A 14,481-nucleotide genomic window follows, 5' to 3' on the forward strand; every position below is an offset into this window, starting at 1 on the left:
TGCGTGACCCAAACTATGCAACTTGAAAAATTCTGAGAGAAGAGAAACAACCTAAAATGTCTTTGTGATTGGTAAAGTTTGTGGATTTGGGTGCTTTAATGAGATAGGTCTGAGGGAAAAAGTATAGAATCTGGTTCCACCAAGAGAGAAGTTTGTTAGGATTCAATTAAAGATGGGTAAGGTGAAGACATGAGCTATACCAGTGTTGGATGTTTGTGTGGTGAATAAGGCTCGCAGGTCCACCCTCCCCTAGAAGTGCTTTGTAAAGTTCATACACACAATCCCACTAAATTCACCACCCCCACATCAAAGGACCATAAGTGGTGGCATTTTAGAAGGAAGCATGTCTGGTGGACCATGAAAACAGATTATGACATCAAGAGTCAAGGACTGGGATGAACTTAGGAAACTGGGCAAAGATCTTGTTTGAGAAGTAATGATGATGACTTAAAAGACCAGCCTATGGAAGAGGGGATGCTGGAAAGAGAAATAGTGGACCTTGCATGGTTGGGAAATGGCAGGGGCTTCCTGGATTCAGAGTAGTGGAAGGGGTAAAAGGAGAAATGTAGGAAGGATGATAAGTTACCATTCATTCAAAAAATATTCAGGGTATCTACATTGTATAAGCACAGAAAGAAAAGGGGTGCATGGTAAACCTGCTCACAGAGTGAGTGATGTGGTTCAAGAATAATGTCTAACCTAACTCATCACAGGAATTCCAGGCAGCAAGGCTGGGGACATGGCTTAGTTAGCAAAGTGCATGCATAGCATGAGGACCTGAGTTCATCCTCCAGCACTTATGGAAAAAGACAGCATGAAGGCACATGCACATGCTTGCAATCCTAGGAATGGGGTGGGCGGTGAAGGTGGCAGGGAGAAAGTTTCCTGGTGCTTGCTGGCTAGGCAGTCTAGCCTACTTGGTGAGTTCTAGGTCAATGAAAGACTGTCTTTAAAATGTCACCCAAGGAAAGACACCCCAAGGTAGACTTCTGACTTACACACACACACACACACACACACACACACACACACACACACACACACACACACACAGAGGCAGGAAAAAGAGGAGAGAAAAGAATTCCACAGTGCTTTATCAAATTGGTCATGCAGCTTTGGGTTTAACTGCCTGCTGGATGGTAACAGAGAAGGGTCAGAAGTGGTCCATGAACATGCATGTTCTGCTTTTCACATGTCACTTAACTCCAGGGCATGCTATCACATGGGATAGAATATGAATGGTGCCCTCTGCCAATGTTCCATGAAGCAATACTGGACAGCGGTGCTCTTAGTTAACCAACGCCAATGTTTTATTTTGGAGGGGTGTAGGGGTTCTTCATTCCTTTCTGCTCTTCTCTACACACCCCCACTGTCCTCCCCACTCCCTGAAATTGCCCAGCATCACTACTTCTAGAAGGTGCTATTCTAACTTAAGAGTTCAAATAACGAGAACATGTGTCCTTTGAACTTGTCCCACAAGATGGATTAGTCTTCCACTCTGACATTTCTCCCTCCCTTTTGGCAGATTTCAAGACCTCAGGTTTGTTCGAACCGCTGACTTACTGGCTGGAAAACTGCCTCTGCTGCCTAATGAGTACCGGGACGTGATCCAGAAGCACTGCCTGGATGCTCGTCACATTCTTCTTAACAAGTCAGTATCTGCTGCAGAACTGGGCTGCAGCCCAGAACTGGAAAGACTGAGAACTTCCCAAAATGAGAGTCGAGTTCCCCTGGGAGTGACATGGAGTTTGTTGACTTCCTGTGACACCTTCTCGTCCTGTCCCTGTCATGTGCCTATCCTCTAGCAACCTTGTATCCAATTGCTCTCTCCACCCCTCCCTCCCACACCCCTCTGCCTTTCCAGAATCATCCTTCATATGACATCACTCTCATTTGTTCCTTCTTTGTGATCCTTTCTGTCTGTGAGTGCTATGACACAAATGTACTTAAATGACTTGTATTGAAATAACCCTAAATGAGTGGCCTCAAGGTCCAAAGTTAGGGGGTTTCCAGACAATAGGCAATTTCTTTTCCTCTAGCAAATGCATACGGGACTGTATGCAGAACCAAGAAATTACCGGGTGGCAAATTTATTAATCAGACTGTCTTTTTTTTTTTTTTTTTTTGGTTTTTCGAGACAGGGTTTCTCTGTGGCTTTGGAGGCTGTCTTGGAACTCACTCTGTAGACCAGGCTGGCCTCGAACTCACAGAGATCCACCTGCCTCTGCCTCCCGAGTGCTGGGATTAAAGGCGTGCGCCACCAACGCCCGGCTAATCAGACTGTCTTTTGCTGTAACAAATTCCAGAGAAAATCTACTTGGGAAGAAAAGGTTTCAGCTCATGCTTTCAGAGGTTTCAGTCCATCATGATGGGGTGGGTCTGTTCCAGCCCAGTGGCTCACAACATGGTGGCCAGGAAGCAGAAAGGGGGAATGTGCTAGAGGGCTTCTTCCTTCTTGCTGTTAACTGAGTCTCCAGCTGTGGGACTGTGCAGCCCTCTTCCCCCCTCTGTTAATCCTCTCTGGAAACCGTCATGGGAGGAACTGTGCTTTAGTAGTCCTCTAGACTCAGGGAGCTCAGAGTGCCACTTATCTGGTGTTCTCCCTTCCCTATAGGTGGATCCCCACCTGTGCCCAGCTTTTTGTCTCACAGAAGGAACACTGGGTCCACTTTGCTCCCAAGAGTGACTATGACTCCTCTCGAAACATTGAGGAATATTTTGCCTCTGTTGCCTCCTTCATGTCACTCCAGCTCAGGGAGTTGGTATTTAAGTCCCTCAAGGACCTCGTTTCCTTCTTCATGATACACAAGGTATGTAGGGGAGTCTGTACCCAGCCCTCTTGAGGGAAGACAGCCTAGTTAGAGCCCATGTATGTCTTTAGTAGGGAACCAGACCAGATGGTGACATTCTGAATTGAACACACACTGGTGATGATTACTTTGTCTTTTTTTATTGCGCAGCAAACTTTTGTCACATCATAACCCACTACTGAATTTATGAAAAAAATCTCTGGAAGCAAATTTCAGAGAATTTTCTTAAGAAGATTAAAGAATTACTACACAAGATGGAATATGCACATCTTTTTTCATCATCTCTGATACAGAGATGGAGTTGAGACTATTTGCTTTCCACCTTTGGCCTAACATTTAGAAACTGTTATATGCATTTGGTGCTAGTAGGAATTTGTTGTAAGGTCTTTGAGAGGGAACTTCCAAGAATGAAAGGCTAGTTAACAGTCTCATGAAAGGTTTCAGTAAAGTAGAAATAAAAAACATAAAACATGAATCCCTGGTTTTCAAAGAATTAAATGCTCCCCTAGATTTAGACAGCCCAGAGATCAAAAGAGAATGTCTGAAATTCCAGGCTGTGTACATATTTCACCTTCAAAAGTATAATGATGGGGCTGGAGAGATGGCTCAGTGGTTAAGAGCACTGACTGTTCTTCCAGAGGACCTAGGTTCAATTCCCAACACCCACATGGCAGCTGACAGCTGTCTGTAATTCCAGTCCCAGGGTATCTGACATCCTTGTACAGACAAAACACCAATGCAAATAAATAAAAAAATAGCAATAAAGTATATTGAATATTTTTTAATTCCCTGATTATAAAATGGTCAAATTCCAAGTGTTTTCCCAAATAAAGTAAAAGTAGTGGCTCATGTCTTTTATTTCAGCACTCAGGAAGTAGAGGTATAGGCAGACAGGCTTCTGTTAGCTGCTCCAAAAGTATAAAAGCCAATGCTTCCAAATTTGGACTGCAATGATACCCCGAGAGGACCACTCTATATCAGTCATGGGTGCATGTACTTTGTAAGGCAGAAAGGAAAGAAACCCTTTTACTTTATCCCATGTGTGGGATGAAATCTCACTCTAAAATTGCACACAGAGAGAAATAACATGTTTGTTTGAAGGAATTAGAAATTTGTGAGTGTTTGATACACTTCCAGTCTTCACTTAGGTGGTCTTAAAAACTTTCAAGCTAACCACTTGGACAAGTTTTTACAGCTGCCCTTTGAGAACCACACTGAGAGCTGTAATTGTAAAAGGGATCTTGTGTTGCTCAGTTTCACAGAGGGTTAAGGATATCTCCTCATCAATTATACTGTTGTAGGAAAGTTGATGTTTTGACTGAAATGCACCATGTACTCAAGGACATTGTCATTTAAAGTATACAGATATTCATTCTTTTGGATTCAGTCAATATTTTTTATTAAGCACCTACTAGGCATTAATGGCTGTCCTAAGTATTTTTGAAAAAAAAAAGAGGTGATTAAGAAATAGATCCTTGCCCTTGAGTTGAGAACAGATGAGGTTGGGAGGGGGGGATACAAATTCTTCTGAGTGAAAGACAAAATAACATGACAGAAGTAGAAGTATAGAAATTCAGAAGTGAAGGAAACAAGGAGACTTCCAAGAGGACATAACTTGTCTGTAGAGCTAGTTTTGAAGGGCAGGAAGGACTTAGAAGTTGGAGTACAGGTGGGATTGATTAAAGTGAGCTGTTCTGTGGAAAGGTCTTGGGAACTAGAGAAAGCACATGCTCCCAACAGGATAGACTCAACTGTAAGCAGTTAACATCCTTCCTTGGTGCTCGGGTAGCTCTATGAGTGGATAAACAGTACCTCTGTGGTGTCTGAAAGCTGAGTTGTGTGGAGTTTGATACATCTTCTGTCTCCTAAAGGATGGAAATGATTTTAAGGAACCTTACCAAGAGATGGAGTTCTTTATACCTCAGCTAATCATGATTAAACTGGAAGTGAATGAACCTATTATTGCCTTCAACCCAACTTTTGATGACTGCTGGGAATTAATAAAGGATTCTTTCTTGGAAATCATTAAGAATTCTGATGGGATCCCCAAGGTACATTATTTTCCTAATCATTCATTTATATTTTTGCTCTGAACTGAATAAATAATCAAGTGACTGGTTGCACAATTTCAGTCCATGTGATATTCAGTTAGGCAGTTTCACTTTGGGATGCATCCTCAATACACCCTCTTGTCCTCAGGGAGATTATCTAGGTCTTTCCTATGTCACCTCTAGTTCCCCGCCTTTGTGTATTGCTTCTGAAGGGACAGATAATTCCCAACGCATCCAGTGTAGGTTAATAATTCATTGCACACAAGCTGGCATGGATCTGCCAAAGATTTTTGCAAAAAAGTAGAGCTTAGGGTTGTAGAAGTTTCCAGTTTCATCAGTAATCCCTGTATCCCTGTGCCTGGAGTTTCGATGTCAGCCAAGCTTGGTTTAATAGGAAAATGAGTGTGTAGAAGGGGAAGGAAGTGACCACCTCCCCCACAAGCAACATTCTTAGGAAGGAAATGAAAGAGAAGACTGCAATTTGAAGAGATAAGTGTGGGGCTAGGGACACATGAAGTACATACTCCTTGAGTCTGTTTCTCTGCTGTTGATTGGCAGTGCTGACAAGCAGCTGGAGCTGCTGGAGAGTCAGCTCCTGGGCTGCCGACACTGCAAACAGCCCAGCAGGAACTACTACTAGAGTGAGTGGATTATAATGCCAAGATGACACACTCACTGGTCACAGTTTGTACCAGGTTGGAAAGCTAGTACTGTCTACATACAAATAGTGTTACTAGACTGTGGGAAGAAACCACAGGTGCTGAGTTCTCATCTAGGGATGCCTGAAGCACTACCTTCCTCCCCCAGAACCTCAGGTTTTTCTCTCTGTACTGAGTTGTAAAATTTAATTATAGTCCCTGTGGTTAAGTGTCTATGGCATGCATGTATGACTAGCATCAGATAGTCTCCAACATCTTACCTCATCATAGATTACAATAAGTTGAAAACATTTCAAAGTGAAATGTGGTGTGTGTGTGTGTGACATGTATTTGTTCATGTGGGGTGTATACATGTCTTGTTAGTATACATGCATGTGTGTGCATGTTTGTGTAGGACAGAGGTCAATTTCAGCTGTCTTATTTAACTCTCGCCACATTATTTTGGGGGATAGAGTCTCTGGCTGCATCTGGAGCTCTTCAGTTCAGCTAGACTGGTTGGCCAATGAACTCTGCCTGTCTGCACTCACAGTACTGGAATTACACATGCATCACTGTGCTCAGCTTATAAGTGAGCACTGGGGATTCAAACTCAAGCCATTATGCTTGTGTAGCAAGCACTTTACCCACTGAGCCATCTCCCCAGGCTCCAGCAATAATTAAAAAAATAAATAGCATTTGAGCTATAAAAAAATAAGCCTGTCAGTGAGAGTTACTGAAGGAAAAAAATAAATACTATGGGTCATTGGCCTTATCAGTACAATCAAGGAGGACAAGGCTGATGCAACCCAGACTGAAATGGAGGAGGTGAAGGAGATGCAGAAATAAAAGTTGAATAAAATGAGAGGGGAAATGTAATATGTAGGATTTCAATGGGTGTTTTGGCCATGTCATCATATTACTTTTACTATTTTTTATTCTTTGAGAATTACATATATGTATATATGTATATGTATATATATATACATAATGAAATATGATTTACTCACCTCCAGAAAGCCCTCCAAATCCCCCTGGATCTCTCCTGCATTTCTCTTATATTGAAGAGAGTGTATACGTGACTTTGGAAATGCCCCTGGAGCCAGTCTTTCCCCTTATGGCAGAATCCACTCACTTAGCATTGCAAGGAATGCCAACTCCAGAGAAGTACATGGTAGAAAGCCTTGTACACAGTGGGAGACCAAGGAGTGCAGAATCAGAAAGCGAGTAGGATAGGTAGAAAATAACAGTTCCCTGGATAGAACAGAATCACTCCTGTTTCTACCTCACAGTGTCCACACGGCATAGGAGAACCTCCACATTCAACCCCACGAGAATTTCTTTTCTCCTTTGACTAGAGCCTTCATCCCAGCACAGGCTCCAAAATCCTGCTCACCTGGGATCCACTGAAAGGCCTGAGGATATCAGCTGTGTTTCCCCAGGTCCTTGATCTATGATAGTTTTGTCTCTTGCCTTCAGGCTTTGTCTACACAGTCACAGAAAAAAAGTTTCCCTCCACCAGTCTAAAGCCTTTGGGTCACCCAAAGATGACCAAGATCATTTGCACTTGTTTCTATCCTTCCTAAACTGCTGTTCTCTTATCAAAGGCAGATGTGTAATTTATAAGACATGGAACCTAGGAGAGCAGTCTGAAGAGCTTAGCTGAGGCTCGTCGCTAAACATTTTCAAAGTAGAGAAGGCCCTGAGACATTGTAGTGAGTCCCCAGAAGGGACTCTGCAGTCTGCAAGAGCCAAACACATGGAAATGCTTTTGGACACATATACACACTCACACACATACACACACACTCACACACTTACACTCTCACACATGTGCACACTCATGCATGCAAACATGCACATAACACTCACATGCATACACACACACATGCACACAGACACATGCACACACACTATTAAAGATTTGGAGAGTTTGGCTTGGGGAGGTAGCTCATTTATAAAGTGTTTGCCATTCAGAGCTGGGTGAGGGAGTTTGCAGAGACAAGTGATTCCCTGAAACTCATTGGTCAGCTAGCTTACCTGATGAATGAACTCCAGATTCCCTGAGAGACCCTGACTCAAAAAAAGAAACTCATCTCAGGCTGTGTAGTGGCACATGCCTGAGTTTCCAGCACAAAATCAATGGGTCTCTGAGATCCAGACCAGCCAGGCCTACAAAACAAAACAAAACAAAAACAAAAAAACCCACAAAACTCCCTGTCTCAAAAAATAAAGTTGAGAGTGACCAAGAAAAATATTCAGTGTTGACCTCTGACCTCTGTGAGCATATCCCACACCCAGTACACACCCACACAAAGGCATATATATATGTGAGGGGGGAGGGAGGGGAAAAAAAGGGGAGGGGGAGGAGGGAGGGAGGGGAAGAGGAGTCGATGAGAGGGGATAGCAGGGTGATTCTACCACTTGCCAAGAGAAAATAAAGTAAAACTACATATGATGTCCCTGGATATGAGTCCACTGCGAGAGCCTGTGTTTGCTGCCTCTGCCTTCTTGTTTGTGTGTGTGTCTTACAACATCCAAGACTGACTTCTGCTCCTTAGGTGGAATCTATCCTATTCCCAGAGTTGAAAGGCTATAACCTGATCCTTGGAACTGTTCACCCTGAAGAAAACCTTGTTTCTGATTTTGTGAATGAGACTTTTGAGGTATTTAAGAAAAACCAAGTTGGGCCTCACAAGTAAGTTGGTATAGTTCTGGCTTTATAACCCAATTGGGGTTTTAGTGTTGGTCCTTAGCTGTCCTTGTCCCCACACACCTGGAACACACATACAATATCAATGGCTGGTGCTTGCCTGCATATGACTATCCCCATTTTACAGACAAGAGGGTCTAATTTTCCCATGCTAGTTTGCAGTAAATGTGAAAGCCATGGCTCAAATTCAGAGCACTTGCTCTGTTTTCTGAAAGCCACAGGGCCATATTTCTGGAATTTAGAAAAACAATATTTGGCAAGATCTGGGCAACAAAGTCATATTTCTGCTGTGAAACTTGTAATGTATTGCAGGTATATTTTGTTTGTTTTTGAATCAGGTTTTCACTATGTAGCTCAACCTGGCCCCCAAACCATGATCTTCCTGCCCCAGCCTCCCAAGCAGCAGGACTGCAGGTGCGAACTACCACACAGAGAGAGACATGTGAATTATCTCAATCAACAGTCTCATGTCCATGTGGGACAGCTTTCAACATGAATTGTTTCCCTCAAAAAGCATCTCCAGTTTTGCGCTCACACTGTGAGAGCGCCCTTAACTATCATCACTCACAGTTTGCCACCAAATGAATTTGATGTGAATGTGTTTACTTCACGTTTTCAGTCGGAAGAATTCTATGTTGTGGGGATTAGGACTATCCTGTGTATGGTGGCATGTGTAGCAGAATCCTTAGCTGTACCCATGATACGCCAGGAGAAACTGCCCCACTGTAACAGATGTAAAGTGTTTCCAGATGTGGCCAAAGCCCTCCTGCAGGGCAAATCACTTCAGTTGAGAACGTCAATTAATCTAGTGGTCGGAAGTCCACCTCGGTGCATTTTGTTTGGGGGCTTCCCTGTTCATGGGTCTTATATATGCACTTCCTTGTAAACTGACCATGCCCTGGTTTCTCAGAGTGTCTGTGGGGTACCTGTGTACCTTGGGGCTCCCCCATGTCACTCTGAATACTTTACTCAGTACCACCTTAATGTTAACTCAAACTTATTTTAAGTCAAACCATCCTAGATGCATCCTCCAGTTGGAAGAAAATTGTCCAACCACTCCTAAATGATCTGAAGACAGATGAACTTAATTTCATATGCCACAGGTTACTTAATTCCAAAATTTCATCTTAAAACTGGCAATAGAATCTGGGAGTTGGAAGGAAGTCTGGGTGCTACTGCTCGATTCACATTTACTATAACTCAGCATAGTAAATAACTGTTCTACATATTTCACTATAGCTAACTAAGGTTTATGATAACCTTATAAAATTTGGTTTATTATAGCCACTTAAAATAAAAACACAGCACTAGCTAAAAAAAAAAAAACCCACCAGGCAGGAGTGGTGTACCCCTTTAATCCCAGCACTTGGAATGCAAAGATGGGCAGTTTTCTGTGAGTTCGAGGCCAGCCTGGTCCACAAAAATAAGTTCCAGGACAGCCAAGGCTACACAGAGGAACCCTTTATCAAAAAACCAAGTAAGTATCTTCTCTAAGATTGTGCTACAAGGAAGTCACACAATTGAAAGCCAAAATCCTGAATTTCCAGTTCTATTTATATTCTATTTCTTTCTTTGAGTCAGTATTTTAAATGTCATTGCCTGTTTCAGTTGTGCCCTTACCCATCCAACTCATTAACTTATGTTTGTGTGCTTTGTTTTATGTTCTTTAACATGAAAGATATTTAAATGTATACAAAAAATACAATGACTTGCTGGATAACGCGGCAGAACAAGGCATCACCAAATTCCTGGGAGAAAGTCATGAGATTGAGGACTTTGTGATGGTAGGTGATGCCACTTAGCGTTTCATGCCCTGGTTACATGTGCTATGGTTAATCCCTTGAGCAATCAGTGGGTTTCTATGAGCATTAAGCTCAGTACTGGACTATTACTGACCAAGGGAAGGCTAAGGGCAATGGGTAGAGCTCAAATACTGATTGAACTTTGAATGTACTTCTTTCTACAGAGTATCAATAGAATAAAAAAGAGGAGAAATGAAATTGCATCCATGCACATCACCGTGCCTTTGGCCATGTTCTGTCTTGATGCCCTGTTCCTAAATCATGACCTCTGTGAGCGAGCCCAAAATCTTAAAGACCGTTTGATTCAGTATCAAGTGGATGTAAACCGGGAAACCAATACCAGGTATACAAACTCTGGGGAAATATTTAGGCTGTGGAGATGGTTTAATGGTTAAGTTCTTGCCACACAAGTATAAGGACTAGAGTTTGGATCCCTGGACCCCACATAAATGCTAACTGGATGTGGTATCCCACCTGTAGTTTTAGCCTGAGAAGGCAGAAAAGCAATAAAGTATGATTCCTCACATCAACCTCCATGTTGACTCAAATCCAGATGTGCATGTGATGGTGATGATGGTGATGGTGGTGGTGGTGATATTTGTGATAGTGGTGGTTTTGGTGGTAATAGTGATGATGGTGATGGTGGTTGTTGTGACTCTTTCTCCACAGCATTTGTAATCAGTACAGTACCATCGCTGACAAAGTCAGTGAGATCCCTGCCAACACCGCGGAACTAGTGGCCCTTATTGAATACCTAAAGAAATCCAGTGATGTCACTGTGTTCAAACTTAGGAGGCAACTTAGAGATGCGAGTGAGAGGCTTGAGTTCCTGATGGATTATGCAGACTTGCCCCGTAAGTCTGCACCATATGTGTGCATACACAGGCTTGTGTTCCTATACAAATATCCAAATGTTCTGGGGTTTTTTTTTGTATTTTAGGAATAAAAACTTGGGAGAAAGTAGGTTCATAGCACCTTATTACTCAGCATTGGGAAAGCTTCTTTCCAAATGCTCCATGAAAAGAGTCACTAATTCACATTCATACACAAGAATTTGAATCACACAGAGGGAATCTAATTGTTAGGCAAAGAGAGTGCATATTGAGAGGCTTGGCCTCTGGTTCTTAACACCCTATCCTGGCATCTAATGCCTGATGTTCTTGAACAGTTATTTCCAAATGCAGAATTTCTTGATATATGGCTAGGTTTTATTTGTCTATAATACTAATACAGTCCCACCTTTGATAGGCTAGAATCTGTTTCTGTTTACTTTAGAGGGAAAAAAAAGTTCCAGGCCCATTAGGCCCCTTAAAGGCTTCCTGGATCAAGTTGGAGTTTTGAAGTAAGGACTAGATTATAAGGGGAAAATTCCTCTGTTCTTCACAAATTTCCCAGCTGAAAACACTTATGAACTAAATGGGACAAACTATTTTATATTGGGGAATGTTGGCAGAGACTGGGGATGCAAAGTGATTGCCTAAGCAGTCATCCATACATTCAGAAGCTGTATCCTTGACTACATGGAAACAAGCTACACTCCCAGTTTGTCTCTGCATCTTTACAAATCAGAGCTATAATGGACAGGGTGTATGGATGTAATTGAAACTGTTACTGCCATTATTGGAGATGAGATAAAGTGCTGAGAGATAGAGAAAGGGAGCTCCATCCCATGTGTGTGACTCTTCTTAGAAGTCGATAAGGCAGGGTTGGTTGGGTTTGGAACTGAAATCTGACCTCCAGCAATGCAACCTTAACCATGTAGCTTCACTGTGTTTCCCATTTGTGAAAATAAGGATGGTAATGCTGTCTGCATACTAATATTATCTCTAATAAGTGCCCAGTGAAGGCTGGATTTCATTCATCTATATGAATCCACTCATTGACTGCCACCCGCCTACCATCTACCTAGCACTGTCTCTACTAAGTGCCCAGTGAGCACTGGCTTTTATTCATCCACACAATTTCATTTATTTACTACCATCCCACAGAGGTGGGACTTCCGATGACCCTTTTGTCTGCTGAATTGATTCCCCACATCCTGAACAGTGCCTGGCAGCAGACTCTGTATGTTTTGCAGATGAGGATATCAAACTTAACAGCACCCTGTTCCTCTGGCCTGACCAGATAGAAGATGTCTTTGAAAACAGCCGAAATCTGCTCCTTAGCAAGAGGGACCAGGCAGAGATGGACCTAATAAGAAGGTACAGGGGGAGGCTGGGGTTGCTTTGGGAATGAGGCCAGGATTCTGAATGACCAGCCATTCTGCAGATCTCTGGTTCTGTCCAGAGCCTGCCACAGCAGTGTGCAGGCAGTGGTTGAAGTCACTGGTGGAGAAAGAACTTCCTTTGTCTCCCATGGAGGGCTGCTCTCTCTGAGCTGTCTCTGTAGTAAGCTGACCCACACCTCAGTTTGAACAGTGGGAGTGTGATAGAACAGAGAGAGCCGCAAAACCAGGGGCTTGTGATAACGGCCTCCATGGTAATGACAGCAGAGGTGTCAGCCTTATACTGGAGAGCAACACCGTAGGACATCAGGACAGGGAGAATAACGGCACGGCAGGGGTTGAACCACTGCCTGTTCTGCAGCTGTCCCTTCTCCATGCTAATGCACTGTAAAACGTGTGTTTCTTCATTGTGTGTCATGCACTCATTATGAACTTTTACTGTGTGCTGTGTTCTGTTCTAGACATGAATGTGTATTATCTACTTAATAATCATTCAACCCAGTGACAGAGAAATACAGAAAACTAAGAATAGGCATATTTTTCTACCTAACTAGATACTGTCTTCTAGATCCTAAAACTTATCCTGCTGGGAGGACTGACTTCTTTTTAAGTTATGTTCAATGCAGTTTAGATTTTCAGAAAAATAGAGCAATAAATACAAGGAATTCCAGTATATCCTCACATGTATACATATGCAGCCTCACAGGCCTGGACAGTTAAGGCTAAGCAGAAAGCAAATCCAGTTTTTGATAGTCAGATGAGAAACTCAAGCCTGTTTTGACATTTCTTTGAGCATCATGTTTGCCACCTGGAAAACAGGATTCATTAGAGTCTATGTCACCATGCTGAAGGGATGAAATGAGACATTTTGATTGTGCCCACATCATAGCCAGTGCCTGGGGTGGGCATTCCAGCACTACATGCTTCCTCATTCTTTAACAGAGACCTCTTTAGACTGAGAAATGCTCCCTAACTCTAAGCATTGTGGGTGTGCTGTTAGAATATTACTGTAATAGCTGAGCACGGGGGCACAGGACTTTAATCTCAGCACTCAGCAAGTAGAAGCAGACAGAATCTCTATGAGTTGGAGGCCATCCTGCTCTACACAGTGAGTCTCAGGACAGTCAGAGCTACATAGAGAGACACTTTCCTTAAAAAACAATAAAATATTATTACTGTAAGTATAAGTATGAATGGAGATAGTGCATGTACAGGGACCAACCCTGGGAGAAACCATAGCTGCTGCTTATAGTGTGGGAAGAGTGCAGGGTTTCTCCTCCAAGGTAGTGGACCTCATTTCCCCAACTGACATCAATTCTGGGGTTCAGTGCCAAGCATTCTCCATTAGCTTCCGCACTTCCAGCTGCTGTCCATCCTCCTCCCACAGTGTCTGAGAGACTTACTTTCGACCTACAGCCCTAGTTCCATGGTCTGTTGGATTGAGACTGGGCTCTGGCATTGGTGAGTCCTGCAGGAGGCTGGAGCATGATCGAATTCCATTTCTTCCTCCCTTGCCATGTTTGGCCCTGGGCAGCAGTATCAGCATCCCTCTGAATAGTTTAAGTTCACACTGCCCCTCAGCCACAGGGGTTCTAAGGGCTTCCCTCCAGTGCTAGTAGCTAGTTGCCTCACTAGTTTTGTTTGTTGGTCGGTTACTTTCGCATTTTGACCACAGCATTTGGCAGAAACAATGTAAGGGAAGAAAGATTTCTTTCAGCGTGTGGTTTCAGAGGATTTGAGTCAATTGTGGTGGGCAAGGTGTGACAGAACAGCTCAGTTCACACAGTGGCAGGAATGTGTGATGGAAGCTGTCCATGTCATGATGGACAAGGAAGCAGAGAGAACAAAGCAGGAGCCAGGGGCCGAGTTGTAACTTCAAAAGCTACCTCAGGTATCCTATGTCAGGCCCAAATTTCCAAAGGTTCCTCTGCATCCCAAAAGAGTGCTACCAACTGGAGAAGCAGCATTTAATATCTTATGCTAGACTTTGTAGACCCAACAATAAATTCCTTCAACTCTACCTGTATCTACTCCTGTTAGGAGTCCTCAATTGAAGTTTCTTTATCCTTCAAAGTGAATTGCACTTCCTGCCAGAATCATGGCCATCACTCATTTTAAATCCCTCTACTATCCTCACTTGGACTCCAACGGTCCCAAGGACAGCTAAGTTACTCAAATTAGTTTTCTGAATGTATTATCATATAAAATGCATTACATGTGTTTTTATATATGTGCTATAACGTACC

At 42.9% G+C, this 14,481-nt stretch overlaps 1 protein-coding gene across 1 annotated transcript in view; it reads left to right on the forward strand.

Annotated features, from left to right (window-relative positions):
• The window catches only part of Dnah3 (dynein axonemal heavy chain 3), a 162,522-nt gene that overhangs the window by 15,663 nt on the left and 132,378 nt on the right, over positions 1-14,481 (forward strand). The window contains exons 8-15 of the mRNA XM_040755449.1: positions 1,526-1,651; positions 2,615-2,810; positions 4,682-4,861; positions 8,058-8,194; positions 9,888-9,993; positions 10,176-10,354; positions 10,681-10,865; positions 12,089-12,212. Of these exons, the coding sequence (XP_040611383.1) occupies positions 1,526-1,651; positions 2,615-2,810; positions 4,682-4,861; positions 8,058-8,194; positions 9,888-9,993; positions 10,176-10,354; positions 10,681-10,865; positions 12,089-12,212 (1,233 nt within the window). The remainder of the gene's footprint in view (positions 1-1,525; positions 1,652-2,614; positions 2,811-4,681; positions 4,862-8,057; positions 8,195-9,887; positions 9,994-10,175; positions 10,355-10,680; positions 10,866-12,088; positions 12,213-14,481) is intronic.

This window comes from Mesocricetus auratus, unplaced genomic scaffold (genome assembly GCF_017639785.1).
Source record: "Mesocricetus auratus isolate SY011 unplaced genomic scaffold, BCM_Maur_2.0 Super-Scaffold_4256, whole genome shotgun sequence".
NCBI classification, from domain to species: domain Eukaryota; kingdom Metazoa; phylum Chordata; class Mammalia; order Rodentia; family Cricetidae; genus Mesocricetus; species Mesocricetus auratus.